Source organism: Rhinolophus sinicus, chromosome 14 (assembly GCF_057876585.1).
Source record: "Rhinolophus sinicus isolate RSI-liver-muscle chromosome 14, RSI-T2T, whole genome shotgun sequence".
Lineage (NCBI taxonomy): Eukaryota > Metazoa > Chordata > Mammalia > Chiroptera > Rhinolophidae > Rhinolophus > Rhinolophus sinicus.
This window is the reverse complement of record NC_142514.1, coordinates 92,527,376-92,554,596: the sequence shown is the minus strand read 5'-3', so window position 1 is coordinate 92,554,596 and position 27,221 is coordinate 92,527,376. Positions and strand designations below refer to the sequence as shown.

The following is a 27,221-nucleotide window of genomic DNA, read 5'->3' as shown; positions in this document are numbered from 1 at the left end:
CTCCCTCACAGACAGTGCTGTGTGAGCTGGTGCATTGTGGTGATGCAAGAGCCATGAATTGCTGGCGAAAAGTTCAGGTTGTCTAACTTTTTCACACAGTCTTTTCAGCACTTCCAAATAGTAAACTTGGTTACCTGTTTGTCCAGTGATATTCTGCAATGAGGTATACAGCACTTTTTCTAGGATGAGTTCTTCACTGTCAGACCTCGCGCGTGCGTGTGTGTGTGTGTGTGTGTGTGTGTGTGTGTGTGTGTGTGTGGTGTGTTTCAGCCATAAAAAGAAGGAAATCCTACCATTTGCAAAAACGTGGATAGACCTTAAGGGCACTCTGCTAAGTAAAATAAGTCAAAGAAAGGCCAGTACTGTATGATCTCACTTATAAGTGGAAACTAAAACAAACAAAAAACCAAGATTCGTAGATAAAGAAAACAGATTGGTTGGGGGTCGGTGGGTGAATGAAATGGGTGACGGTGGTCAAAAGGTACAAACTTTCAGTACAGTATAAGATAAATAATTCCCGGGGGGTATAATGTACAACATGGTGTCTATATTAACAAAATTAAAAAAAAAAAAAGAACAGACTCCCACCACTGCCACACACACACACACACACACACACACACACACACACACACACACAATTCTACCATGTTTAAATATAACAGAAAGCCTTTCTTTCCTGTCCAGTTTTTAAATAGTTTTCTGATTGTACAAGAATACATGTTCATTGCATTAAAAATTTAATTACTATATATATCCAAAAAATTAAGCAAAACCCACCCCCAATACTGGATCCTCCTTTAAACATAGCAGTGCTTAAATTTCTTGCAGCTCTTCTATTCACCCGGAGCCAAAGGGAATTTGGATCACTACTCAAGATGCTCCCAGGGGCCAGATCCTGGGTCCTGCACACTACGGAACAGTCCTTTAGAAATGCAGTGAAACCCGGGCGAGGAAGGGAGGCCACCTGGGCACCTACGCAGGAGGCGACTGGAGGTGTGTCCACACCCCAGCTCCTGGTCCAGCCCCCAACTGGCAGGGACATTCAGGGGCAAGTCCCGGGACCCTGGCTCCCTGCTGCTCTCTAGTTGAGGAATAAAAAGATCAGCGTCAACTTGTGCAGGATCCCCCTGCCCTCCATCCCCTTTCACCCAGGCTGTGCGGTCCGACCGCTGCCTGCTGGCGTTGGCGCGCAGTTGTGGGGTCTCCTGGCACCGCGGGCCTACACATCTGTGCGCCCTGGGCCTCCACGCATCCCACTCCAGGTCCCCTTCTGCGGCCGCAACACTATGGCCCCTCCTCTGAGAACCGCAGTGCAATCGGAGGGGATCAGGCTCACAGCAACTCCCTGTGTCACTCCTTCAGGGGCGGCCACCCTGGTGGGGTTCCTAAGAGCCGTTGCACGGGGGCTTTAGACTCACACCCAGGGCCCTCGTTCTGGGTCCCATCCTGAGCCCCACTTTTCAGATGGGAAAGCAGATGCAGAGACTCCTTCCTGTTAGATGCAGGGACTTTTCTTGCTCTCCTGCACTGCTGTAACCACAGCTATCCTGCCGGTGGGAGCTGCAGTTTGCACTCAGACCTTCACACACAGGCCTTGGGTGGTGGACAGTCCCACCAAGGCACAAGTGGAGATTTGGAGTTATCAGTACCTGAACTTAGACCCTGGTTCTACCCCTTTGCTAGCTGCAAGAACTTGTTCAGGTTACTTAACCCTCCCCGCGGTTAGATCCCTCCTGGGTTTATTCATTGCTGAGAATTAAATAAAATCATCTATGTAAAATACCTAATGCAAAGAAAGTGCTTGGGAAACATTTGCGAAGGGGGAAGACCGATTTTAATCTAGAATTAAATCTTGGAAGGATTTTTTATGTAGTAGAACCTTACAAGAAATGCACAACATAATGGACATGTATTTCGGTGCAATTTCATGAAAGATGTGGGAGCATTATTCAGGTGACTGTGCCTTTTACTAAAATCATGCATTGAGTGAGAACTCTTCGATGTAACAGACTGCTAAAGTGAAACAACTCAATGAGACCTAAAGGGCCTTTTAGAGCAGTATGCACGTTTATTCTATCTACATATGTTATTATTTTTTCATGGCAAAGTTCCTAACTGTTTTATAGGTCTATAACAGGACCACTGGCATTCATTTCAGAGCTTACTACTGATATGGCTTATACAATTAGCACTGTGGGGCGGGGGGAGGACAACAGTGACAAAACCAGCAACCTCCCATAACCGTTTCCTCTTCTCATCCCACTCATCATATCAACTTTTCCTCAGCCCGTCACTCCCCACGGCTAAGTCGCTGGCTTGGCTACAACAGGAAAAGCGAACCAGAGACAGAATGACAATGGGCATCACATCAGTTAAGTTAGAGGGGGCCCAGGCTTCTGATGATTGCAAGTAAGTCAGTGGGAAAGTCCTGACAGCTGTACTCTAGGACACAGCAGAGCTCTCCCGCTGGAACCCCACACACCATTTGGGTCCAGTGTCACTAAGCACAGCGATCACATTTCCAGCAAGTAACACAAGTGGCTGCAGAAACGTTTGCCACCTGTTTTTCTAATACTTGCAGTAAAATAGAAAGTCATCTGATGTATCCTCAAAGTTGTCTTAAGCTACATTACTGTGAAGGGACTGACCTAATCATCTCTGGCACCTGGTAGCAATTTAACTTTTTCAGGGAAAGGAGATCGTTGTGCATTTGAACAGGTGTGACCACAGAGCCCCATGAACGCAAGCTACAATAAAAGCAGAAACACACATGGGAAATGGGGCTGATTTCTCTCAGGCCGAAGTTAACTGCTCCTCCTGCTTCTGTGCTGGCTTTTGGAGTGCTCACAAGTTTTGGAACAGTGCTCCCTGCTGAAGGTCTCTGAGGCCTGCTTCCCACAGTCCCTCATGGCCTCTGTTTCACCCTGTTCTCTCACTAATGGTGCCATGTGGAGAAGAGAGAGAAGCACTATTGATCCCCCTGTGCCGGGAGAAGAGCAGCACAGCCAGCTGTTAGCGCAGCACTCTGCCCAAAGTGAGGAGCTGGGGGCCTCGTACAGGTGTGCAGGTGGAGGGTCACCTCTCAGAGCAGGGCTATTTGTATTTGCTAAGCAGCCAGTGCTGCCCTTGCCAGTGTGACCACAGACCCTCCTGAAGGGCAGTTTCAGATCCTAGCAAACATCTGATATGTGAACACACAAATACACAGGAGCTCTGAACATGGGATTTCAAAATTAGGCCCTTTATTTTTGGATTGCTACCAAAGGTCACTTTGGATTGCAGGCACATTGTGAAGTGTCAGAGGAAAAGTGGGGCAGTAGGAGACAGGAGAAGGGCTCTGTGCAGTGCTGACCATCTCTTTACGGCGAGGAGAATCGGCCACAGAACAGAATACCATTGGTTTTGCTGTGCTGGATAAAGAAAAGGAAGGGGTGGTCAGCACAGAACCTGGGCGTGATCCTTGCACATCGAAGCATCATGACGGCGGCAGTGGCGGCTGCGGCCTCCGTGCCCTCCTCGTTGACCTCCACAAAGGACTTGTGCACAGCCTTGGACAGATACAGGTTTCTCCGCGACGACATTCCGGAAAAGTCCGCCTTGCCCGCCTCAAAGGCATCGGTCATGCCCAGAGAGCAAAGGACATCCTTCATGTCATAATTCTCCTCCAGCTTAAATCTAGGGAGGAACACTTCCACCTCTTCTTCATCCAGCATGTCTAGCTTTGTCCATTCTATGAATTTCTCGTAAGTAAGTGCTTTTTCCACCTAGAAGAGGAGAGTTGAAGATTTTATGACTTAGAATAGTGCTGCCCGATAGGACCGTGCCCTATGGTGTGAATGCTCTATGCTGGCAGTAATGGGAAGTTATGCTAGCTTGAGACATAGCCACTGGGAAATGCGGAGAACAGCTCCGCAGGCACTCAAACGTGCTTCCCTGGCCCTCGCAGCGTGATTACTACTTGCACTCATGACCTTTTCCAAACCGTCGTCTTCATCGGGAAGGATGATGATCATGTTCAGCTCTTTGCCGACATAAGGAAGCACCAGGATTTTGGAGAACACCTCTCCTATGTAGGTGATGAGAAAGGTGGATTTCTTAAACATCATTTGCACAGGTTTCTTCACATCCTATAAAGGCATAGGAGAAACATTAAGCTGAAACAAGACCCAGCTGACACATTGGACAAATCACAGAGCTGGTCACTCTGGGCCCCGAGAAATAACTTTCTTGACTTCCGAACACCACATCTGCCCCCTCTTTTGCTGGCTTGTCTTCATTGTGACTTTAAGTAGAATTCCCAAATTTCTATTTCTAGCCCCAACTATTCCCCTATACTCCAGACTCGTGTATTATACTGCCTACTTGACACCTGCATTTGGGCATAAAAGAAACCTCCAATGTCACATGTCACACTGGGCTCTTCACATTCCCTTCCAAGTCTGCTCCATCTACAATTTTCCCATCTCAGTTGATGGCAATGCCATTCGTCCCATTGTCAAAAACCCTGGAGTACCCTTGACTCGTCTTTCACACCACACATCTGACTCATTAGCAAATCATTTTGGCTCGACTTTCAAAATGTGACAAAAATTCAACTTGTTCATTCCACCTCCACTGCTATCAGTCTAGCTCTGGTCACTAGGATGACCTCTTAAGTGACTCCCTAATCCTGCCCTTCCCCCTAGTCTGGTGGCCAGAGGGATTCAGGAAATCAAATCGTAAGTCAGATCACATCACTCTTTGGCTGAACACCTTTCTATGGCTCCCCCTCCACTCCAAGGGAGTGAAAGCTGAAGTTCTTAAAGCAACCTGCAATGGTGACAAGAGCTTGTCCCCCATGCCCTCTGCTCCCGTCTCCTCCCTTTGCCCATCTGCTAGAGCGACAGGGACCCTTTGGTGGTTCTGTGGGCAAACCAGGTCCAGTAAGCTCGTCCCCAGAATCTGAGAGCACACCCCCGTGCCTCGTTCCAGTCTTTGCTCAGTAAAGGCCAAATACAATGGCCTGTGCCTTTCTCTCTGTCTGTCTCTCAAGCACTACCACTATCTTACACTCCTATTTTCTTATTTACGCATACGGTCTCTCCCCCAGAAGAATGGAAGCTTCATGACAGGAGGGGTGTTTCACCGGTTTTGCACACACTATAATAGTACCTAGCATGGTGCCTGGCCCTCAACCAACATTTGCTGACAGATAAACAACTAAAGGACAGGAACACTGAAAGGACCAGGCAAAATGAACAACATCTTACTAGGAGAAAAATGCACTTCTCACCACTGCGTCCTCAGTGAGACAGTAAAGAAGACCCAGGGACAATGACCACATCCTACCCAATGTCCTCCTCGGCTCCTGCGTCCGGTGTAAGACTCGCAGCTACTGTGTCTTTACTGAAACCCAGGCGGCAGGCACTGTGGGAGGCACGCTACAGCCTCCAGTTCTCTGGTCTATCATAGCACATTACTCTCTAGTAAATGGAAGAAACCAAAGACATTTCTGTTTCCTTTTTTGTCTGAACCTTGTGTGAACCGGCCTCAGGCGTCTCCTTCACCTCCTTGGTTAGCTATCAACACACTTTTTCCATAATGGACCAGATAATAAAGATTTTCAGCTCTGTGAGCCATACATTTTCTGTCACAGCTACTCAACTCTGCTGTTGTAGCAAGAAATACGTAACCAAACAAGCATGGCTGTGTTCCAATAAAACTCTATTTAAAAAATAGGTGGTTTTGGCCTGCAGGACCCTGTGTTAGACAATTTTCTCCCTCCAACCCTTAGTGCCCAAAGCATCCAATCTTATAAAATAAAATGATCCAATCTCAGTAACTAAATATACAATTATGTAGATAGGGTTCATCTTATTTAGACATAAAGGAATTAAGAGGAAAATTTGTATCAACTCAAAATCTGTTTACTTTCGGTCACACAGCCCCATAGGCTAGTGTACTCAATTCCCACTGCAATCCCTTTCCCTGCTGTGGAGATAAGAAAGCAACATAGAATATCTGACCTGTAAGATAGAAGTCCTCACCTCCTTGGAGCTAGCAGAAGCCACATGGACTAGTTGTGGCCTAAGAGATACCGAAGAAAGGTTTCTCTCTCTGAAGAAGGCAGAAGCAGCGAAGGAGAGGGCTTCTGCACTCACCCCGTCCTTCCCCCTTCATCCTGCCTGGACTGTGGTGCAATCACTGTGACCATGAGCAAGACCACACGCTAAGGACGGCAGAGCAGGAAGACACAGAGCCAGTTACTGAGACCATCACCCCACTCTCGGCCCACCTCTGGGCCTCCTGATAGGGGAGCTGAACGTCTATGAGTTAAATTACAGTGAATTGGGGGTTCTGTTACTTGCACTTGAATGAAGTCCTAATAGCCATCTCGTTAAAGATTAATTTTAAGGAGAGAACTAATTTTGCCAGAGGAAAATAAGGCAGTTTGTTTCAGAATAAAGCTTGGGAGAAAATATATTTCTTGAGAAACTAAAGGTTCAGGCTCAAGTCCACCTGGAAGATTTAACTTGTGGTCAATGATCAAAAATAAGCTATAATAAACCTACTCTGTCTACTTTGGTGTGTGTGCAAAAATCTCTACAATTAAAGACTAATAAAATAGAAAGTGTACTGGATTCAGTGAGAGAAAGACATAGGGCCGTTAGCAAATAACATCTCCAAAGCTAGAAGTAACTCAACTCAGTGTCTATCCTATATGCATGTGCTTTTGTTCTCTTGTTTTCAAACAAAAGTTTGTTTATATGACGTATGATCAAAAAAATACGGTGAATGTTTACATTAAAAAAATTTATTACAGTAAGACACATTGCCATTCATCCCCCTCAAAATACTCCCCCTCACTTCAAACACATTTATCCCATGGGACAAAATTTGATGGGGATGAATGGCAATGTGCCTTTTACCGCAATAAATTTTTAAAAATTTAAACATTCACCATGTTTTTTTATCACACCTCGTATTATCCGTATTATCAAAAGAAGACTATAGATCATTCATTCGTTCAATATTTATTGAGCACCAACTATGTGGCAGGCTCTTGTAAGACAGCCCTCTGCCCTCAGATGGCATTCAGCGGAGATAAGTCATTCAATCACTGCAGTGCCACCATGAGGAAGTCAGGGGGCGCTGTGACAGCTTAGAGGAGAGGTACAGAAAGTGGACTAGGGAGGAGGACCATCGGGGAAGGTTTCCAGGAACTAACTACTGGAAAGGAAGGAGTATAGAGATACTGGTGGGAATGAAGGTACAGAAATGGGTAGGATCCAGGTCTACAAAGAGCCTCAGACACCAACCATATTTTGGAGTTAGAACTTTATCTCAACAACTGAGAGGTACACCACCAGATTGTGATACAGAAGGAACACCTGGAAAGAGTGTGGTAGATGACATGGGAAGGCAGACCAGAAGCCTAGGGTTATGTAGCCAACCTCTCATGACATAGCAAAAAAGAAGTGGGGAGAAAGACCCCCAGGCTTGCAGGCTGCCTAAGGCCATATAAAGCCCAAATTACTTGAGGTGAGGCTTCTCACAAGTTTTAAAAACCAGTGTGAACAATGAGACTTTCTAATGATTTCCTTTGTTATTCAAAAGACTCACCTTGCTGACTTTAAATGGTCTTTCCTGGGTCTGCTGTTTGTTAAACTGTTTATCCCAGTTTCCCTTGAAGTAGATGGCATTCACCAGAACAAGAGGAGTCTGTGGACTCACTGAATTTGGAGACAGCAACTCAGTAATTTTACCTGAAAAGAAGGATTAAAGAACCAGTTAGGAGTTTCCCGATGCATGCTTCCAGGATAATATTCACATTAGTCCATCTCCATGGGTAGTCAAGTATACAGATAAAGGAGTTCACTGCCCCCCAAATATAAACATGTAAAGGGATATTGGTCCTTAAAACAATAGCAGCAACACAGCAACAAAACATTTTGAAGTTCTGGTAAGAAAAATACCACCACTTGAATAAAACATGTAAAATAAACAAAGTAACCTGTGCAGGATGAATTCATAACAAGTGAGACAGAAAGAAATGCTTGGTGCCTAAAGAAAGGTGAGAATTTGTAGCAAGCGTAAAGAACACTTTAAGATTCACAGAGGGATGAGGGAATCATTAAGTGTCCTGCAGTGGTGCGTGGGACTCTGGGCCCAGAGCAATGCTGGACAGGGACACAGCTTGAGCTCTGTATCCGAATTTTTCTTTATACTGTTTGTGAAAAGAAAAGACTACACTAACAACAACAAAACTTAACGTGGATTGTTCTGTACAGAATATTTAGAGACATCACAGATACATTGATAAGAACAGGAAAACGCTAGAGAAAATATTCATACATTGACAATATTTCAGAAGTGAATTTTACAAGTTTACAGTTATTTAGAGAAAAACATCATTCCTGTTTTACACTTGATGTTGTGAAGGAACTGACAATAAGATTGATTAAAATACTACTAGAATAGAATAACAATGTACTTTTCACCTTCTGTCTTGTTAGCCACCCAGGTGTTTATGTGTTTTCTGGCCTCCTCTGTAGCTTTGAAAAAGTCAAGCTCTTCCATCTCTGCTTGGTAGAATTTGCGGCAGAAATCTTTGAAAGACTAGGAGAAACAGAGAGATATCACTGCAAGGCTACAAAAACAAGCAACACCAACAGCTTACTTCTTCACTGTGCCAAATCAGAAGATATAATATATAATTTGTATATATATATATAATATATAAATATAATATAATATATTTATAAGAAGATATAATAGATAATTTTATGACTCATATATGTAATGTACAAAGATGAGGAATTAAGTAAAATCCAATTTCTCAATTTTTAGCTACATTTGATCTTAGCTTATAAACTAAGAAAAACAGTGGTCCAAATATCAAATCAACATCATGAACCGCTAGATCTTCTAAGGGAGTAGCTGTGCATCAGTGAGGTAAGTACAAAGACACTTTGATGCAGCAACTACAGAGTGTGTCACTCCCAACAAGCCACTGCATTTGGGTGGGATGCTAAGTGACATCCTACCCACAGCAAGAGCCTCAGCTCCCTCTATGTTTCATAACGAGGGCCTGCTGTTTCATATAATATGGGGAAAATTATACACAACTCCCACCACAACTTGTGTGATGATGGAAATGTTCTAAATCTAAGTCACAGGGGACTACTGAGCTGTTGAAATATGGCTTGTGCTGCCAAGGAACTGAACATTTAACTTTATTTCACTTTAACTAGTCTGAAATTTAAATAGCAACAATGTGTCTAGTGGCTACCATTTATTCTAGAGTCTGGGCAACTCACAAAAAAATTTAAACTGTATTTTGTTAATATAGTCTATGACATGATAATATTAATGAACACCTACATTATGCCATATAAAAGTAAAAAATGTGATGGAAAACAAATGCACTAAAATAACTAATTTGATGACAGTGTACTGTGGAATGGTGTCCCAACCTTTCTTCTGAATAGCTTACAGCTAAATACTTAATTCCCCTTTCAGAATTGTTTCTATATTACAGGATTTCACATTTCTCCTTCAGTATAGCATAAGAGAAGCAATGTGGCACAGTGGCTAAGAACACAAGTCCTGTGACTTATTAGATGTGTGATCTTAAAAAAGTTGCTTAGTCTCTCTAAGCTTCATTGTTCTCCCCTGCAAATGAGGACACAGCAGGAGCTACACCTCAGAGGGTTCCTTTGAGTACCAGATGAATTACCATCAGTACTGTTTTATGAGACATTTGAATTCTCAGCATGTTGCAGACACTGCACTAGGTGATCTCATTATATCATTTCATTTACTATTTACATAGGTCATGCTTTGCCAATTTCACAACTGTTTATTTTGTGTTTTTAATTTTTCAATTACAGTTAACATTCAGTTAATATTATATTAGGTTCAAGTGTACAACACCCTGATTAGACAGTGATCCCGACTACTCTAGTACCCACCTGGTTAATAATACAATATTATTAACTATACTTCCTATGCTGTACTTTACATTTTACATTCCCATGACTATTTTGCAACTGCCAATTTGTACTTCTTAATCCCTTCACCTTTTCCACTCTACCCCCCCCAAATCTGGCAACCATCATGTTGTTCTCTGTATCTATGAGTTTGTTCCTGTTTTGTTTGTTCATTTATTTTGTTTTTTAGATTTCATATATAAGTGAAATCATGGTTTGTCATACTGTCGGACTTATTTCATTTAGTACAATACCCTCTAGGTCCAAACATGTTGCCACAATGGAAAGATTTTGGTCTTTTTCATGGCCAAGTAATATTCCATTGAATATAGGCACCACCTCTTCTTTATCCATTCAGCTATCAGTGGAAACTTAGCTTGCTTCCATAATTTCGCTATTGTAAATAGTGCTGCAATGAACATAGGGGTGCATACATCTTTTCAAACTAGTGTTCTGAACTCCATCAGATAAATATGCAGAAGTGGAACTGCTGGGTCACAAGGTAGTTCTATTTTTAATTTTCTGAGGTCCCTCCATACTGCTTTTCATAGTGGCTGCACCAATTTACAAACCCACAAATAGCACAAAGCGTTCCCTTTTCTCTACATCCTCACCAACACTTGTTTGTTGATTTATTGATGATGGCTTTTCTAACAGACGTGAGGTGATTGATAGCTCATTGTGCTTTTTATTTGCATTTCTCTGACGATTAGTGACATTGAACATCTATTCACATGTCTATTGGCCATCTGTATGTCCTCTTTGGAGAAATGTCTATTCAGGTTGCTCTCCTCATTTTTTAATTGGATTTTTTTTTGTTAGCAAATTTTTTTTTTAACTTTAATTCAAGTTTATTGTGGTGACAACTGTTAGTAAAGTTACATATATTTCAGGATTTAAGTCTTTAACCCATTTTGAGTTTATTCTTGTATATGGTATAAGAAAATAATCTAGTTTCATTTTTTGCATATATCTGTGCAGTTTTTCCAACTCCATTTATTGAAGAGACTGTCTTTACCCTATTGTATATTGTTGTCTTCTTTGTCATAAATTGACCATATAGGCATGAGTTTCTTTGGGGGCTCTCTATTCTGTTCCATGGATTTGTGTGTCTGTTTTTATGCCAGTACCATGCTGTTTTGATTACTATTGTAGTACAGTTTGATATCAGTTAGTGAGCGTGACACCTCCAACTTTGTTCTTCTTTCTCAAGATTGCTTTGGGTATTAGTGGTCTTTTGTGGTTCCATATAAATTTTAGAATTGTTTGATCTAGTTCTGTGAAAAATGCCATTGGAATTTTGGTGTGGACTGCACTGAATCTGTAGATTGCTTTAGGTAGTATAGACATTTTAACAATATTAATTCTTCCAATCCATTAGAGTGTGATATCTTTCCATTTATCTGTGTCCTCTTCAATTTCTTTTATCGATGTCTTATAGTGATCAGGGTACAGGTCTTTCACCTCCTTGGTTAAATTTATTCCTAGGTATTTTATTCTTTTGGATGCAATTATAAAGGGAATTGTTTCTTAATTTCTCTTTCCAGTTGTTTGCTATTAGTGTACAGAAATGCAATGTATTTTTGCATATTTATTTTTTATCCTCCAGCTTTATTGAATTCATATATTAGTTCTAACAGTTTTTTGGTGGAGTCTTTAGGGTTTCTATATATAACATCACATCATCTGCAAATAGCGACAGTTTTGCTTCCTTTCCTGTTTGGGTTCCTCTTATTTCTTTTTCTTGCCTAATTGCTCTGACGAAGACTTATAATACTATGTTGAATAAAAGTTTTGAAAGTACACCTCCTTGTCTTTTTCCCAATCTTAGAGGGTTTATCATATATGGCCTTTATTATGGTTAGGTGTGTTTCCTCTATCCCCACTTTGCTGAGAATTTTTATTATACATTTTCATTATAAAAGCATTTGTCAAATGCTTTTTCTGTATCTATTGATAGGATCATATGATTTTTATCCTTCATTTTGTTTTTGTGGTGTATCATGTTAATTAATTTGCAGATATTGAAACAACCTTTCATGCCAGGAATAAATTCCACCTGATCATGGTGTATGATCTTCTTAATGTATGGCTGAATTTAGGTTGCTAATATTTTGTTGAGGATTTTTGCATCTATATTCATCAGGGATATTGGCCTATCATTTTCTTTTTTTGTAGTGTCCTTTCTGATTTTGGTATCAGGGTAATGCTGGCTTCATAATATGAGTTTTGGAGCTTTCCCTCTTCTTCAGTTTATTTTTTAATACTTTCAGAAGGATAGGTGTTTATTCCTCTCTGAATTTCTGGTAAAATATACCTGTGAAGCCACTTGGTCTAGAACTTTTGTTTTTTGGGGAGTTTTTTTTATTACTGATTTGATTTCATTAATAGTTATCAATCTGTTCAGATCATCTGTTTCTTACTGATTCAGTCTTGAAAGATTGTACAACTTTGTTTCTAGGAATTTATTGATTCCTTCCAGATTGTCCAATTTGTTAGCATATAATTGTTCCTATAATACCGAGATGCAAAGAATTTAAGTCACAGTATTATGACTTAATTAAATTAATTCCATAATTTGAAAAGAAACAAATTATGGAAGAATATACATGGTAAAATTAAGTTATGTAGGAAAAACACTCCAGAAAACAAATTTCTATATGTACAGGGGGATACATATCAAATCTATAAAAGCTCTTATACTGGGAAAAGGAGCAATGGGGTATGGAAAAGAGGTTGTAAGGACTCTTGGTTTGTCTGCTTTTTTTGCATTTTTATTTAAAAAGAATATACTCATATATTATTCGAGTAGCTTTTGAAAAAAAATCATAAAGAGAACCAATAGACTTAGACAAATAAATCTTTTTAAAAATTCTGCATTGGAAAAAACAATCAAATATTTACATGTGTAAAACGTTGAATATGTCTCACAATGCACAAAAAATTACCAATATGTAAAAAACGATTACAAATATTCATTTCAATCTTTTTTTTGTTTTGCCAATTCATCTCGTATTGTGCTATGCTCCAAAGTTTTTTGGGTTTTTTTTAAATGATTCACCTACACTTCACAAAAGTTTGGAAAGTATTTGTTATAAGGCTATTTTTATAGAGGACAAAACTGACAGTTAAAGGAAGTGCATGAGGGTAGTAGACCTGAGTTCATGCCTATCTGTGTGAGTTTGTACCCCACACCTTTCCATTGTTACACATACCCTGTCTTCCTCACTGCCTTTACTTTCTTAGTGAAAAACAGCAATTATGACTTACTGAGTTGAAATCATAAGACTTTTCTCCAAAGAGCCTGTTGGCAGTTCTAAGCAAGTAGTTCGTGCCAGTCCTGTTAACTTCGGTGAGAAGCAACTGGAAACCCTGGTGGACATCTTCACCTCCACTGCCGATTTTACTTAAAGAAAGTGCCTGAAGTCAAAAACAGAATGAAAATACACAACTTCAGTATGCTCTGATTTCAGGAAATGGATACAACACTAAACTCAGCCTAAGAACTGTACAGATCCTCACAATAGCTTAAAAGAACATTCATCCAATTAAAGACATAAAGTATCTTGAAAACCACCCTTGTCCTGTAACACCCTTTCTGGCAGGGAGTCAGAGCCCTGCCAGCACTGGCAACAAAATACCCCTCGGCTGGCCCAGGTTCTGGGTACTCCCTACTTGTAGTCTGCCTGAAAATGAGGCTGCCAACCAAGTCTCCCATCTCTGTAAACACAGGCCAGTCCTGACACCGAAAGGTACAGCCTCCATCCAAGTGTCCAGCCTGGCCCTGTGACCAACAAAATGAAGGAAATGTGACACTGTTCCAGGCATGGGCCTTCAAAGGACCAGCAGCTCCACATCGCTCTCTTATGCCCCAGAAGCCATGGTGTAAGGAAGTCCAAGCTATCCTGTGGAGACTGTGTAAAAGCCCTAGAGAGCAACACCACATGGGGACAGATAATTATAGAATGGGGGCCCCAGCCAGTTGCCAGCACCAAAGCCCCAGACATGTGGTAGAGGCCTCTCTTGGATCATGAGTGATAGCTGGCACCATGGGTTCAGACCACAAAATCTGAAAAATACTCAATCATTGTTATCTCCAGCCACCAAGTTTTCAGATGACTTGTTTTGCAGCCATAGAAGACCCATGCAGCTATCTAGACATGGAGTTCTGCCATAATAAAAATCTGTAACATGTAGCACTGGCTTTGGACCAGGCAGCTGGCAGAGGCTGGACAGAAAGGGACTGAGGAGACTGAGTAGAGGCTGCAAGGACAGTGAAAAAAATTACTGCTGGAGGCTAGAGGAAAGGAGCTCGTGGCATGTACTGGCATAAGAACTGGATAGACTGTCACCTGCAGTGATGGGAAAGGTTGGAATTTTGCCAATGAATCACAGATATGGTTAAGGAGACATCGAGAAAGACTGTGGTTTCTTTTAGCTGCCTAGAATAAAGTATGGGAACTGAAAGATAAGCTAAAGAAGGAATTGTTTCATTGTCAAGCAGAATTTAAAGGAAATATTTTCAGCCTAGGACTTGCTGGGTAATGTATAAAAATATTTCTTATTCCCAGCCTCTACTTGGCAAATGATTATACAAGTAAGAAATGGCCTCAGGGCAATGGTGAAACCCAAGGCAAGGGCCTCAAGGGCAGGGTCAAGATCCCCTTTGATAAAACCTTAGAAAAATTAAGAAAGTGCCTCACAGACCCTCTTGGCTAGGTAACGGCCTTCTGAGCATCTTGAGGACATTGTCCCCCAGCACAGAGTCCTGCCTCAAACAGGTATTGTCCATGTGCTTTTGTTCAATGAAACGAATTTAAGTCGATATACAGAAATCCTACAACTGTTTAGAAGAACACCTGTCAACACCTTGATCTCAGACCTCCAGCCTCCAGAACTGTGAGGAAATAAATTTCTGTTGTTTAGGCCATTCAATGTGTGGTACTTTGTTATAGCAGCTCTGACAGACTGAGACACTTCTCCCCACCGTTTCTGAAGGGCGTGTCCACTGCAGTTATCCCTCCCGGTGTCACCATTGAGTGCTGGGGGAGGGATGTATGAGCAATACCGTGTCTCAAGTTCACAAAGCTCTGCATCCAGAAACCACACAGAGAGCCTCAGTAGCCCTGTCCCTTCTGGACTTCAAGCCCGAGTCTGGCCCCATGATGAAATGACATTCTGGGGTCTTGGGAGGGGTAGGTATACCTTTCCTATGGCAGAGCTGTGAACCACTGGAGCCAGAGGGCAGCGATGGGGTCCCTGATGAGCCATGCCTTCCATCTTCACACCCTTGTGCTACAAGCCTGGCTTCAGCTGGTAGGGCATTAGCAAGCATGACAAGCAGAGGCTGGATAAGCATTCAAGCGTGTCCTCTTGGAAGGTAGGCACTGCGCTGTAAGGCAGCCCAGATTACCCTGCCTAAGAGACACCATGTGGGAAACCTAAAGGATGAGGCAGCATGTGGAGGAGGCCACCTACATGGAAGAGGCCTGAGGCCCTACACCAGTGACCCAGCAGGGCCAAGTGGGGCAGAGGTACCACCTGATGCACCCAGAGTCAATCTTCAGCTTACACACTAAATTTTGGGGTGTTATATACTGAACAATAAATAACTGAAACGCTACTGAAAAGTTTTACAGTTAAATGAGAAAATTAGAATAAGAATTGCTAACAATTGAAAAGCAGTTGACAATACCTAAAGACTACCACCAAGTCAACCTGGACCTTGTGCCTTTGTATCTACTCATAAACTTGTGTCCAAGCCATTAACGGGGTGGTGAAATGACTCATTCTCCTGACTAACAGATCATAGGTACAAACCCTCAGGTGCTTGCACAGGGCCAATATGCCCATACCCATGCAACACTAGCAGAGTTATCTGTCAAGACCACGTCCTTTGGGGTTTTAAACATGGAGGACCAACTCAACTGACAAATTACTGGCATTTACTGGTGCCCAGAAATGGCTTTAGGCACATACCTGGGCCATCTGGGCCGCGGTGTTTCCCTTTGCCCCCATGAAGACCATGGCCAGGGCAGAGGAGATGCTCATGGGTGAGAAAAACACGTTTTTCGAGTTGTCTTCACCCAGCTTTTTCAACAGGTTGAAGGCAAAGGTGCCATTTGCTTCTGATAGAGGATCCATGATGGCGAGTCTGAAACAATGGATTTAAAATCTGTCACATAAATATAGGCTCACATGTTGTCAGCATTTCACTGGTATTAACAGTTACCATTGACACTTTGGTTCAATGAGCAAGCAATGTACACCTACAAACCTCTATTTCTTTGGGGGGGGGGCTCAAAATTATTTTGTGTTTTTCTAATATTAAGTAAAAAAAAAAATGATGTTTATAAGATAATCCTGTTTTGTGTGTGGAGGGAGGAAGAGCAGGAGGACTTTTATCTGTGTACTTCTCAGTGAGCTCACAGAACATATAGAAGGATACACACTCACCTGCTTACCCTAGTTAGTTCCTGGGAGTGGGATTAGGAAAGAAGTTATCGGCTTTTGGTTCCATTTGTGTATTGCTTGGGGTGTTGTATGAACTTATATGTATTATTTTGTAACATAAAAATCACTCAAAATGATAAATCCAATAACCACAAAGTTACACAAGAAAAGATGATTGAATGTTTTTATAATGTAGAAGAGTCCATTTTAGGATAGCCTAAAGCCTTAAGATTAAAGATAAATTAAACCACACACAAAGACGTATGAAAGTCTTACAAACAAGCACTCTTGACCCTGGATTGTCCTTGTAGGAAACCTATGCATGTGTCAAACCCCAAATCTAAGGTCATGCGCCCCAGGACTCCCCTACCCTTGTTCTGGATGACAAGCACTTGGCTGCTGCTTGGCAGTGGGCATGTGCCAAGTCCACCTCCAGACCCAGGCCTCAGAGGTCAGGGATTGGGCTGCACACGCGACTGGCCCAGGCCATGTAGGCCCCAGAGGGCCAGGCGGGGTCCGGAATGGGGACCCTTCAGGCAGTCAGGGATGGGGTTGGGTACAGACAGGAGTCTTCAAGCTGGTTAAAGCACAACAGGTCTTTAGAGAGACTTATTATCAACTCCTCATTTTACAACAGGGAACCTGAAGTTCACCCAAGTGAAGTGATAAATCCAAGTGCTAAACAAAAAATCTGGACCTCTTATTCCCCTTCAGCTTTCTCCCCCCTTTTAAATTTTTCAATTAGTTGTCATTCGATATTATTTTGTATTAACTTCAGGTATACAGCATAATGGATAGACATTCGTATAATTTCAGAAGTATCCCCCTGACTACTCACCTGGCACTATACAGTTATTACCATATCATTGACTATATTCCCTATGCTTTACTTTACATCCCCATGACTATTTTGTAACTGCCAATTTGTACTTCTTAATCCCTTCACCTTTTTCACCCTGTCCCCCAACCCCCTTCCCATCTATCACCCCAATAAATCTAGTACATAGTTATTAAAATATTATTGATTAGATTCCTTTTGCTATACCCTACATCCACATGACTACTGTGTAACAACCAATTTGTGTTTCTTAATCCCTTCCTGTTTTTCACCCACCTCCTCAACACCACTCCCATCTGGCAACCATCAAAATGTTCTTTGTATCTATCAGTTTGTTTGTTTTATTTGTTTGTTTTGTTCTTTAGATTCCACATATGAGTATAAGTGAAATCACATTGCATCTGTCTTTCTCTGTCTGACATACTCCACTGAGCACAACACCCTCCAGGTCCACTAATGACGCCACAGACAGCAAGAACACATTCCCTTCCATGGCCAAGCAATATTCCATTGTATATAGATACCACCTCTTCTTTATCCATTCTTCCATTGGTGGACACTCAGGCTGCCTCCATGTTTTGGCCAATATGAATAATGCTGCAATAAACATATGGATGCACACATCCCCTCGAAGTAGCATTTTGGGTTTCTTCAGATAAATACCCAGAAGTGGGATTACTGGGGACTTTGTCTCACATTATAGCCTTTGTTTTAAACTCTATTTTGTCTGGTATAAATACTGCTATCCCAGCTTTTTTTGTTTATTTTTTTCCATTTTCATTTTCATGAAATATCCTTTTCAATCCCTTTACTGCCAGTCTGTGTGTGTCTTTTCAATCTGAAGTGAGTCTCTTGTAGGCAGCATATGTAAGGGTTTTGTTTTCTTATCTATTAGGCCACCCTATGTTTTTGATCAAAGCATTTAATCCATTTACATTGAAACTAATTATAGATAGATATGTAGTTATTGCATTTTATTATTCATATTTTTATCCTTTTTTTTTTCATTTTAAAGTACCTCTAACATTCCTTGTAATACTGGTTTGATGGTGATGAACTCCTTTACCTTTTTCTTGTCTGGGAAGCTCTTTATCTGTCCTTTGATTCTAAATGATAGCTTTGCTGGGTAGAGCAATCTTAGTTGTATGTCGTTGCTTTTCATCACTTTGAATATTTCCTGCCAATCCTTTCTGGCCTGCAAAGTTTCTGTTGAGAAATCAACTGACAATCTTATGCGAGCTCCCTTATAAGTTACTATTTGCCTTTCTCTTGCTGCTTTTAGGATTCTCTCTTTGTCTTTAGCCTTTGCCATTTTAATTATGTGTCTTGGTGTGGGGCTGTTTGGGTTCATCTTGTTTGGGACTCTCTGTGCTTCCTTTTGCAGTTCCAATTGGGTGTGTTCTGCTACCCTGTCTTCCAAATCGCTGATTTGATCCTCTGCTTCATCTAATCTGCTGGTGATTCCTTCTAGTGCATTCTTCACTTCTAACTGGTACTTTCTTATGGTTTCTATGTATTTTTTTTTTTTTTTTATGCCTGCTATCTCTTTATTGAAGTTCCCACTAAGTTCCTTAAGTATCCTTATAACCAGTGTTTTGAACTCTGTCTCTGGTAAGTTGCTTGCCTCCATGTCGTTTAGTTCTTTTTCTGGAGTTTTCTCCTGTTCATTTGGGATAGATCTTCTATGTCTCTTGCCAGGTGGCCTTATGTAGTAAGTGCCCTGCGGGGCCCAGTGGCAGTTTCCCTGGTCATCTGTGCTGGGTGCTCCCAGAGTGTCTTTTGTGTGGGCTGTGTGTGCCCTCATGTTATAGTTGAGCCTTGATTGCTACTGACATGTCACTGGGTGGGACGGACCCTCAGGCTGATTGACTGTGGGGTTTGGCTTATGAGCTGCTGTGCTGGGGTGGGTGGGGGGTGGCTTGCCCCACTGAATGGGATTCACTCCAGTGGGTTCTAGTGCCTATTGCGACTGCCCTTTCTGTGTGCTGCTTGTGGGGCTAATTGGGAGGTGCTCTGCTATGGTCTAAAACCAATCTCCATGTATGTTGATTCTGAGGCCTCTTGGGAGGGGCTTCAGTGCAGTCCCAGGTCAGCCACTGCCTGTGACCAGTCAGGGACTACCTGGTAGGAACTACAAAGTGATCCACAGTTGTTTGCTGCCTGTGCTGGATCTGGAGGCATGTGGAAGAGGTCATGCTGCCAAATGAGGATGGCTGCCACCAGTGCCAGGCCTGGAGTAGTTCTGCAAAAAGCCAGGACAGACCAAAACCTGCTTCCGCCTACTGCTGGTTGCTGACTGCCAGCTCCGGTAAGGTTCAGCTGCCAATAACACTTCATATGGTATGGAGTTGGGTGTGGCAGGGTCTTAGTGAGTCAGCAGGGTAGAGCTGCAGAGCTCACCAGGCCAGTCAGATTCAGATTCGGCCATGTGGGGACGGGCTCGACATAAGCAAGATGGTGCTCACCTGCTGACTGCACAGCAGGATGCCACACAGGTAAAATGCTGACTGTCCCCTGGCCACATCCCGAGGCGACACACCTCAGTCTGCCCCCCATATGCTTTTGATACCCCGAGTGACTATTCCTCCGCCAGAGCCCAGGGTCAGTGCCTGAGAGCGAGTCTGTGCACAGGCCCTTTAAGAGGATGTCTTGGGTTTCCCAGAGCCTTTGGTCCCACAGATCGTTGGAATCCCCACTGTCTTTCACAGCCAGATGTTGTGGGGGCTCATCTTCCCAGCACCAGTACTCCTGGCTGGGGAGCCTGGAGTGAGGCTGGGGTTTCTTGCTCCACTGTGGCTAAGATATCCCTCCCAGTTTTCATCCACCACACAGAAGTTTGGGCTGGCCCATTTTGCATCTCTGCCCCTCGACCAGTCTCGACATGGCTTCTTCTTTACATGCTTAGTTATAAAACTTCTGTTCAGCTGGACTTCAGATGGTTCTCCAGGTTGACTTTTCTATAATTTAATTATAATTCTGATGTGTTCATGATATGAGGCAAGCACAGCATTTATCTACTCCACCAGCTTGGATCATTCAGCCCTGCTTATCAATTTTAAGAAGAAAAACTGGTAAAACAGGGTAACTTTTGAATTAAGAATTAGACAAAGAGGAGCTACCCCAATACAAGAAACACAGTCCTGAGTGTTCCTAACACAATCAAATGTGAAGACCCAGACAAGTGTCTGTGGACCCTTATACACACACACACACACACACACACACACACACTGCACTGGTCTTCTCTTGCTGAGGACAGGGACACCTCTGGCTTTGGCCCCAACATGGTTCAGCCCACAGAGAGAGCCTGCAGTGTTACTCAGCCCCTCGGTCCCTAGGTGAATTGAAAAGGACAGCAGTTTAGGGCCCTGTGCATATTAGGTTTGTTGCAAGTTCAACTGGCCAAGGAGATGCCATGTGCCGCCTCCCTACCTCACCCAAGACTCTATTTTACCATCCATACACATTTTCCCCTCAAATGTTGACGGAGTTTTAATTCAAATAGAAATGACAATTAAAAGGACATTAATAAAGCACTGTGTTACTGGTAATATCCCTAAAGATTTTGTTTTGGACTCTGGCCTTTTTCTCTCACTGACAGCAGAAAGGCACACCTGCCCTCCCTCTGCCTAAGCACTCGCCTGGCCAGCCCTTGGCACTCTACTGGGGCGGAGGAGAGACTTCTGCTTCTTTGTGTCAAGGGAACTTAAAGTGGAAAGATCAATAGTTCCTCAACATAAAGCAGCTTCAGTCTTCTTTTATAAAATACTGAACTGGGAAAAACAAACCAGGACATTCGGAGGAAACGGCATGAGTCAGGAGGGAGGCAGGCTTTACAGTCCCAGCTCTGGAACCCTAAATAAATTACTTGATTTCTGTTCCTTTTATGAAGAAGTGAATAAACCAGATAATGTGTTCCCTTCCACCTTTAATATCCAATAATTCTTAACATTAATGCAGAAAGAAGAGCAAAAATTTAGCTCAATTTCAAAGCCCACAGTGAAGTCAGTAATAGCATTACATTTCTCAGTTGAAAATGACTGGTGATATCTGTTAGAGGTAAAATTATATTCCTGCCCTATGAAAATTGTTAAATAAAAAAGACACAGTAAATAAACAATGACCTGGAGGTTTATCCAAACCATGCAGGACAATTTTATAGCAGAAAATATGTTAATCATGAAATAACTTTGAAAGTCCAAAAGACCCTCTCATGATAAGGTCATCAAATCAAATAGGAAATGATAATTCCTGAACTTCCTTAGCGTGACAAGGATTATCTACTTTAGCAGCCATCACCATCACTGATAAAATATTACAAACAGTTCCCTTGTTCCTAGAACAGGATCATCAGACAGACATCTGTAATCCGATGCGTATGTGACTTTGTTTTGATACTTCTGGCCAAGGCAAATACAACTCATGAAATATAAAGAGAAGGAAATTTATCAGAAATAACACAAAATAAGCATAATTAGCAAACTATGTGATGGTCTACCTGAAAAGCAGCCAGAATCAAGGAAATACTCTTAAAACTGATGAGAGTAGAGTAAACCGGGATCCAAAGAGTTGATAAGAAAAATAGATCCCAGTAGAAACACGTAAGAGGATATTAGGAGATTTAAAGATAAAGAAAAACAATAGCTAATAATTATATTAAAAAGTTTCACTTCAGAAAAAATAATAAATATCCTTTTTTGAATATATACCATGCGCTAAGCCCTATGTTAGACTTTTTCTAAAAGATCCTTATAACCAACCCTGTGAGGCAGGTTGAGAATGTCAGCATTTAACAAGCAAAGAAATCAAGCCTCAGTTCTTTAAGTATCTTGCTCCTGCAGTCACAGGGCCACAAGCTACAGAGGGAGGGTTGGAACCAGACCTGTGTGGCTATGGAGTTCACTCTCTTAATCACTATGGCACACAGTCTTCTAAAAAAAAGGACAGGTGGAGAGCAAATTAAATTTACGTTTTTAAAACGTGAACTTTGAAAGTCCAAAAACCATTAATTTCCAGTACTGACAAAGTTAAGACAGTCATCCCTTCTTATATTGTGCAAATGATGCTGTAAATTGGCACACCAATATTTCCCAATTACAATTTAGAATTATCTAAATAAAAATAAAAGCAAAGGAAGAAAAGGAAATGCCAGAAAACATTCATACCGTTTGAATCAAAACTTCACTGCTGGGAATTTCACTAAAGGTAAGACTCAGATACTGATAAAAAGGATTAAGCACAAAAACAATTATTAAGTAATTCATATTCTACAGAAAAAACAAATTGTATATGTCCAACAACAGAGAACCACTTAGATTCTATCATGGGATACTAATGGAGATACTAATTTTCTAATATCATATTAATATCATGGGACTATATAAAATTAAGTGAAAAAAGGAAATATAAAACTATAATTACAATTTTAAAATATTATCTGTATAAATTAGGAAGAAAAGTACATGTAAGCATAATTTATAGACAGAATAGAAGGAAATACTGTACACTAAATGTTTCTGGGCTATGGGTAATTTTCATGTTTTTAATCTTTTTCTGCATTTTCACATTTTCTACAACATACCTAATTATTTTGGGGGTGTGGTTAATTTTTCTTTTCATGAAATTAATATATATGCACTTAGTTTAAAAATCGTGCTAAAAGAGATACTACAAATGACAACACTTTCTCTTATGCACTGGTACTGCCCTTCCCGGATCCATAGTTTTCTTTACAGCTCAGAAAGCATTTCCTTTCTTTCACTTAACACCGATTTTCCTTATGTTAATATTGCCTCCCCCTCTCATTTCTCTACTTTTCTATGTCCCTGTGGCAACTTTTCCCCAAATGTTCTACATGTCAGTCAAACCCTTTAAGTAATTTTTTTCACATGTTCAGATACAAGGAATAATCTACCAGCTAGCTCCCTTTTCCTCCCTAGCCTCTCACCCTGCTAGTGAACACAGCGGTTTTCATTCCTAAAGAATTTTCATGGACAATAAACAACATGCCCTACTAAAATACTTCAGTTAATTGTCAGTCGGGTGAAAAAAAACACACATTTTCTCAAACAAGCATACTGCTTACACAACAAATAATTTTTTCTTAAATATTTAAGCATTGGTTACATATTTTAATAGCTCAGATTGTTTAATGCTTTAAACACCTTTTAAAGCAAACTTACGAATTTCACAACCAAACCTTAGTAAACATTTAAACATCTATAAACCTAATAAATCAAGACTTAGAAATCTAGTAATCTAGAATCACCTAAGACTTTCAAACATGTTTAAAAATACACAAACGGTACAATGGTTACAGAACTTATTTCTACTTAAATCCAGTATGAAGGTATTAATACCTTGGGTCTGACTCATTTTATCTTTGCTATGTCTTTTTATACCTTCTCTAAGGTGATAACAATGCTATTTTAGTGGTTCTCTAGGTTAAAATAATCTTAAGGGACGATCTTCCTCTCCACACAGGCTGCCAGGTTCCTGGTCACTGTGCTACCCCAGCTGCTTCTGGAGCCCAGAACCAATTCTTTGACAGCCAAGCACATTTAGAGTAAGTTAGGGGTGTTTTGAGCTTCAATTCCCCCTTCACAGGGATTTTACTAAGGCCTCAGCCAAACACCAAATTCCAGTTTCTTGTAACTTGGTGTCTTTCCTTAAAATGAAGTGTTTGAGTTTTCCTTTAGGTTTTATAACCCAGAGTTCTATCAAATAAGTCTTTTAGTTTAATTTTTAGGCTTTTAGGATAGTTTGTATAACTACTATGCATGTTAGCCCAGGAAACAGGAACAACCAAACTTTTACATAGCAATCATAGATGAATCATCAAGATCTGAACCCTTCATAAGCATATGGGTTTGGGTGTTGTTGTTGGGCCACTCCAGTGACAAAGCTGGACTGAGGTTTCCTTTCAAGCCCCTAATATACCATGCTGTTGAAGGGGACACAAGTTTTGCCACCCCAAAATATACCTTTGGGGATATTGATTTTAAGCGGGTTATTAAGAAACAAAAGACTCAGAAAGAACCACTGACCCTCCCCCTTTACCTGCCTACAAGAATTCAGACATAAAAACCTGCTTACAGGAAGGGAGCATCACCTCAGCATCATAATATGAACTAAAAGTGGCAGAAGGAAGAAATCTAGCAAAGCCTGTTTGTTGGACTCCCCTCTGTGCCCCACTGCTTCTGGGTGACCCAGACACTTGCTTTCCACAAATCTGCTCTTTTTCACCTACTTTTAAATGGCCTGCTTTCCCTTTGAAATTCCAGACCTCTGCCTCCCTCTCCTTTGTCCCGAATGGCATATAAACCTCAACTGCCCGATGATGAGTCTTGGGTCTCACACAAAGAACCATTAAAAATATATATATTTATTCACAAGCATAAAAACTGGGTATTAAGGTTTTATTAATGACCAATTATATATATATATATATATATATATATATATATAATATATATATATATATATATTATATATATATATAATCTCAAGTCTAACAAATCTATCCTAGCACCATTTTCTCTGTATAGCACTTTTTTCCCTATAGCACCACCAGTAACTTTGAACAGTTAATGTTCATAATTGATTTTATTCGACTGATTAAGTCTTAATCATCTTTTTTAAGGTGTCACTATTTAATTGTGCCTCTGGCCTTCTTGGATTAAAGATGCCTTAATTTCCCACAAAATTTCGCTGTTTAAAGATTGGTTTAATGGAGAGTTGGGCTCCTAGTTTGTTTTCTGGGGCTGTGTGTGTGTGTATGTGTACTTCTCTGAACATTAGTTATCTAATATGTAAACAGAGGATGATTCCTCCCACTTCATAGATTTACTGTGAGCATTAAATAAACCAATGCCTAGCACACAGTAGGTATTCAATAAATGGTGCGTAGACTTATACATTATTTCCTTTCTTCTGATGTCTAGGCCTAATCTCATGTTCAGCAAACTTGGAAATACAAGATGTGTGGTGTTCTCGGGGTCCTACAGAATATGGTTGGTGTGATACAGAGTTTTTAGTACAAACATAAAAAGAACAGTGATTCATTCATTCTAATTTCTCTCTACTGTTACTGGTTGGAGTTAACTCTAAGAAATTGAATTGTAGTAAAATGCCTTGGATTGGAATTGGCCTCATATAATTTTAAATACTTAGTTTACATGGCCCCAAGTAGGACTAAAATTGCACTCTTTGTGTTGGCATAATTACTCAATAGTCGTGAAATACTGGAACACACCCCATCGTAATACTGATAACAGCAGTCATTCATGTTACTCACAGTGCACATTACTTAGCCCCAGGAATATAACCCTGCAGGACCTTAAGCCAAGGGTTACTTTTCACATCCTTATCTCACCACATCAATCCTGAACCACACCGTGAAGGAAGCAGGAAACCTTGTGTCCTTTCCGGTCATCAGTTACAACAAGGCCCAGGAAGCAAAAGTCCCAGCAGTGACCCAGCTTCCCCAGAGAAGCTGAGTGTTCCTGGTGGCATTTGAATTATTAATTTTTGATACTTCTCATTTCCAAAACTGAGCCTTGGGGGCGGGGGGAGAAGGAAAGTGAGTAACTTAAATGTCAATTTCTTCTACCACCACAACCCCAGGTATGATTAAAATTTTTTTTTCTCCACGTCCTCTTAGCCCTGAGGACACCAAGTCTTGTAATATTTTGCCTGCAATGAGTTTAATTTAAAAACAAAACAGAACAGCGAAGTAACAAGATGTGGAATGGTCCTCACTTTTATCTTCACAGGCCTGAGCGACATCGAAAGTGCTGCAGAACTTGCCAAGCTCCTGAGCTCAAGCCACACTCTGTGGGCAGGAAAACCAGGCTCCAGCGAGCCTGGAACCGGCAGCCTTTGGCACTGACCCTTCGGCTTCTCTCAGGCCTCCAGTTCCCCTCCTCTCCCCCTCCGCCGCCACTACCCCGTTTAACGACCTGCTCGTAGCTGCGCGCGCCCGCAGCTTGGTGGCCGCGGGGCGGCCGGGGTCACCTGTGGTCGAGGGACCGGCGGGCGTCACCAGTGACCCAGGGGTAAGCAGGAGTCACCTGGGGCCCAGGGGTCCTGCGCAGCAGCCAGGGATGCTCGGCGCCGCCCCCATGCCCGCTCGCCGCCTCCCCTGCGGGCTCAGGGCTGTGCGTCTCGGGTCCAAACGATCCTCGGCGTCACGGGCCGGGCCAGCGGCTGCCAGGGACAGCTCACTAGCGGCGTCACCGTCCGCTGCTGCCGCTGGGCTCGTAAAGGTAACCCGAGCCGTAAGGCTCCCCCCGAATCCCCCATCCCAGGACGGCCCCGCGCGGCCCGGCCGCTCCTCCCCGCCTCCGGCGCTTGTCTGGCCTCGGAGGATCCCACACTTACCGCAGACTATCGGCGATGCTGCTGGAACGAGCAGAGATGTGTCAGGAAACCGGAGCAGATCCCAGCCTCAAATACAGGCGGTGCCGGGAGGCGGGCCGAATCCCAGGAAGCGAGCCGGCGCTCCGCCCACTGCGGAGGCACAGGGAGGAGGGCGGGTTGGGGAGGTGGCCCGGTACACTTCAACCGCAGCCCAGGACCCAGGCCGATCCGCCGGATCCGGACCGGCTCCCGATGACGGAGGGGCGTGAGTCCTTTCTGGTCCTAGTTGAGGTCACTTCGTCCACTGGGCCACCGGGGAGGCGAATCAAACCAGGGCCTGGCCCGCCTGAGGTTTTCCATCAGGAGGCGAGAGTGCTCAGCCCCACCAGTGTGTTACTGTGGCTTTGTGCAAACTGTTAACTATGCCCTCAGTGGCCCGAAAATTGCGGGCTCCTGGCACATGGGCTTAAGTTGGACAGTGCAGAACAGAAATTTAAAATGAACAAAGCATACGCGATTCTCTTGTGTGTTCAAAGACTCCAGTGCTCTTCTGGACCGTGTGAATTAGACTCCAGGGTACTAACGAATTACACAAA

General features: G+C 42.2%; 1 protein-coding gene across 2 annotated transcripts; it reads right to left on the bottom strand.

Annotated features, from left to right (window-relative positions):
* Positions 1–3,223: 3,223 nt before the first annotated feature.
* On the bottom strand, positions 3,224–27,062 carry SERPINB6 (serpin family B member 6). 2 transcript variants are annotated; one of them, XM_019752389.3, is made up of 7 exons: positions 26,647–27,062; positions 15,954–16,128; positions 13,245–13,394; positions 8,484–8,601; positions 7,606–7,748; positions 3,975–4,130; positions 3,224–3,767 (listed from the first exon to the last, which is right to left on the bottom strand). In XM_019752389.3, the coding sequence occupies exons 2-7, from the start codon at positions 16,116–16,118 to the stop codon at positions 3,363–3,365; spliced, it is 1,137 nt and encodes a 378-aa protein (XP_019607948.3). In that variant the 5' UTR covers positions 16,119–16,128; positions 26,647–27,062; the 3' UTR covers positions 3,224–3,362. The 2 variants fall into 2 exon arrangements, with proteins under 2 accessions (XP_019607948.3, XP_019607947.3); XM_019752388.3 differs by lacking the exon at positions 26,647–27,062 and adding an exon at positions 26,337–26,488.
* Between the last annotated feature and the right edge of the window lie 159 nt (positions 27,063–27,221).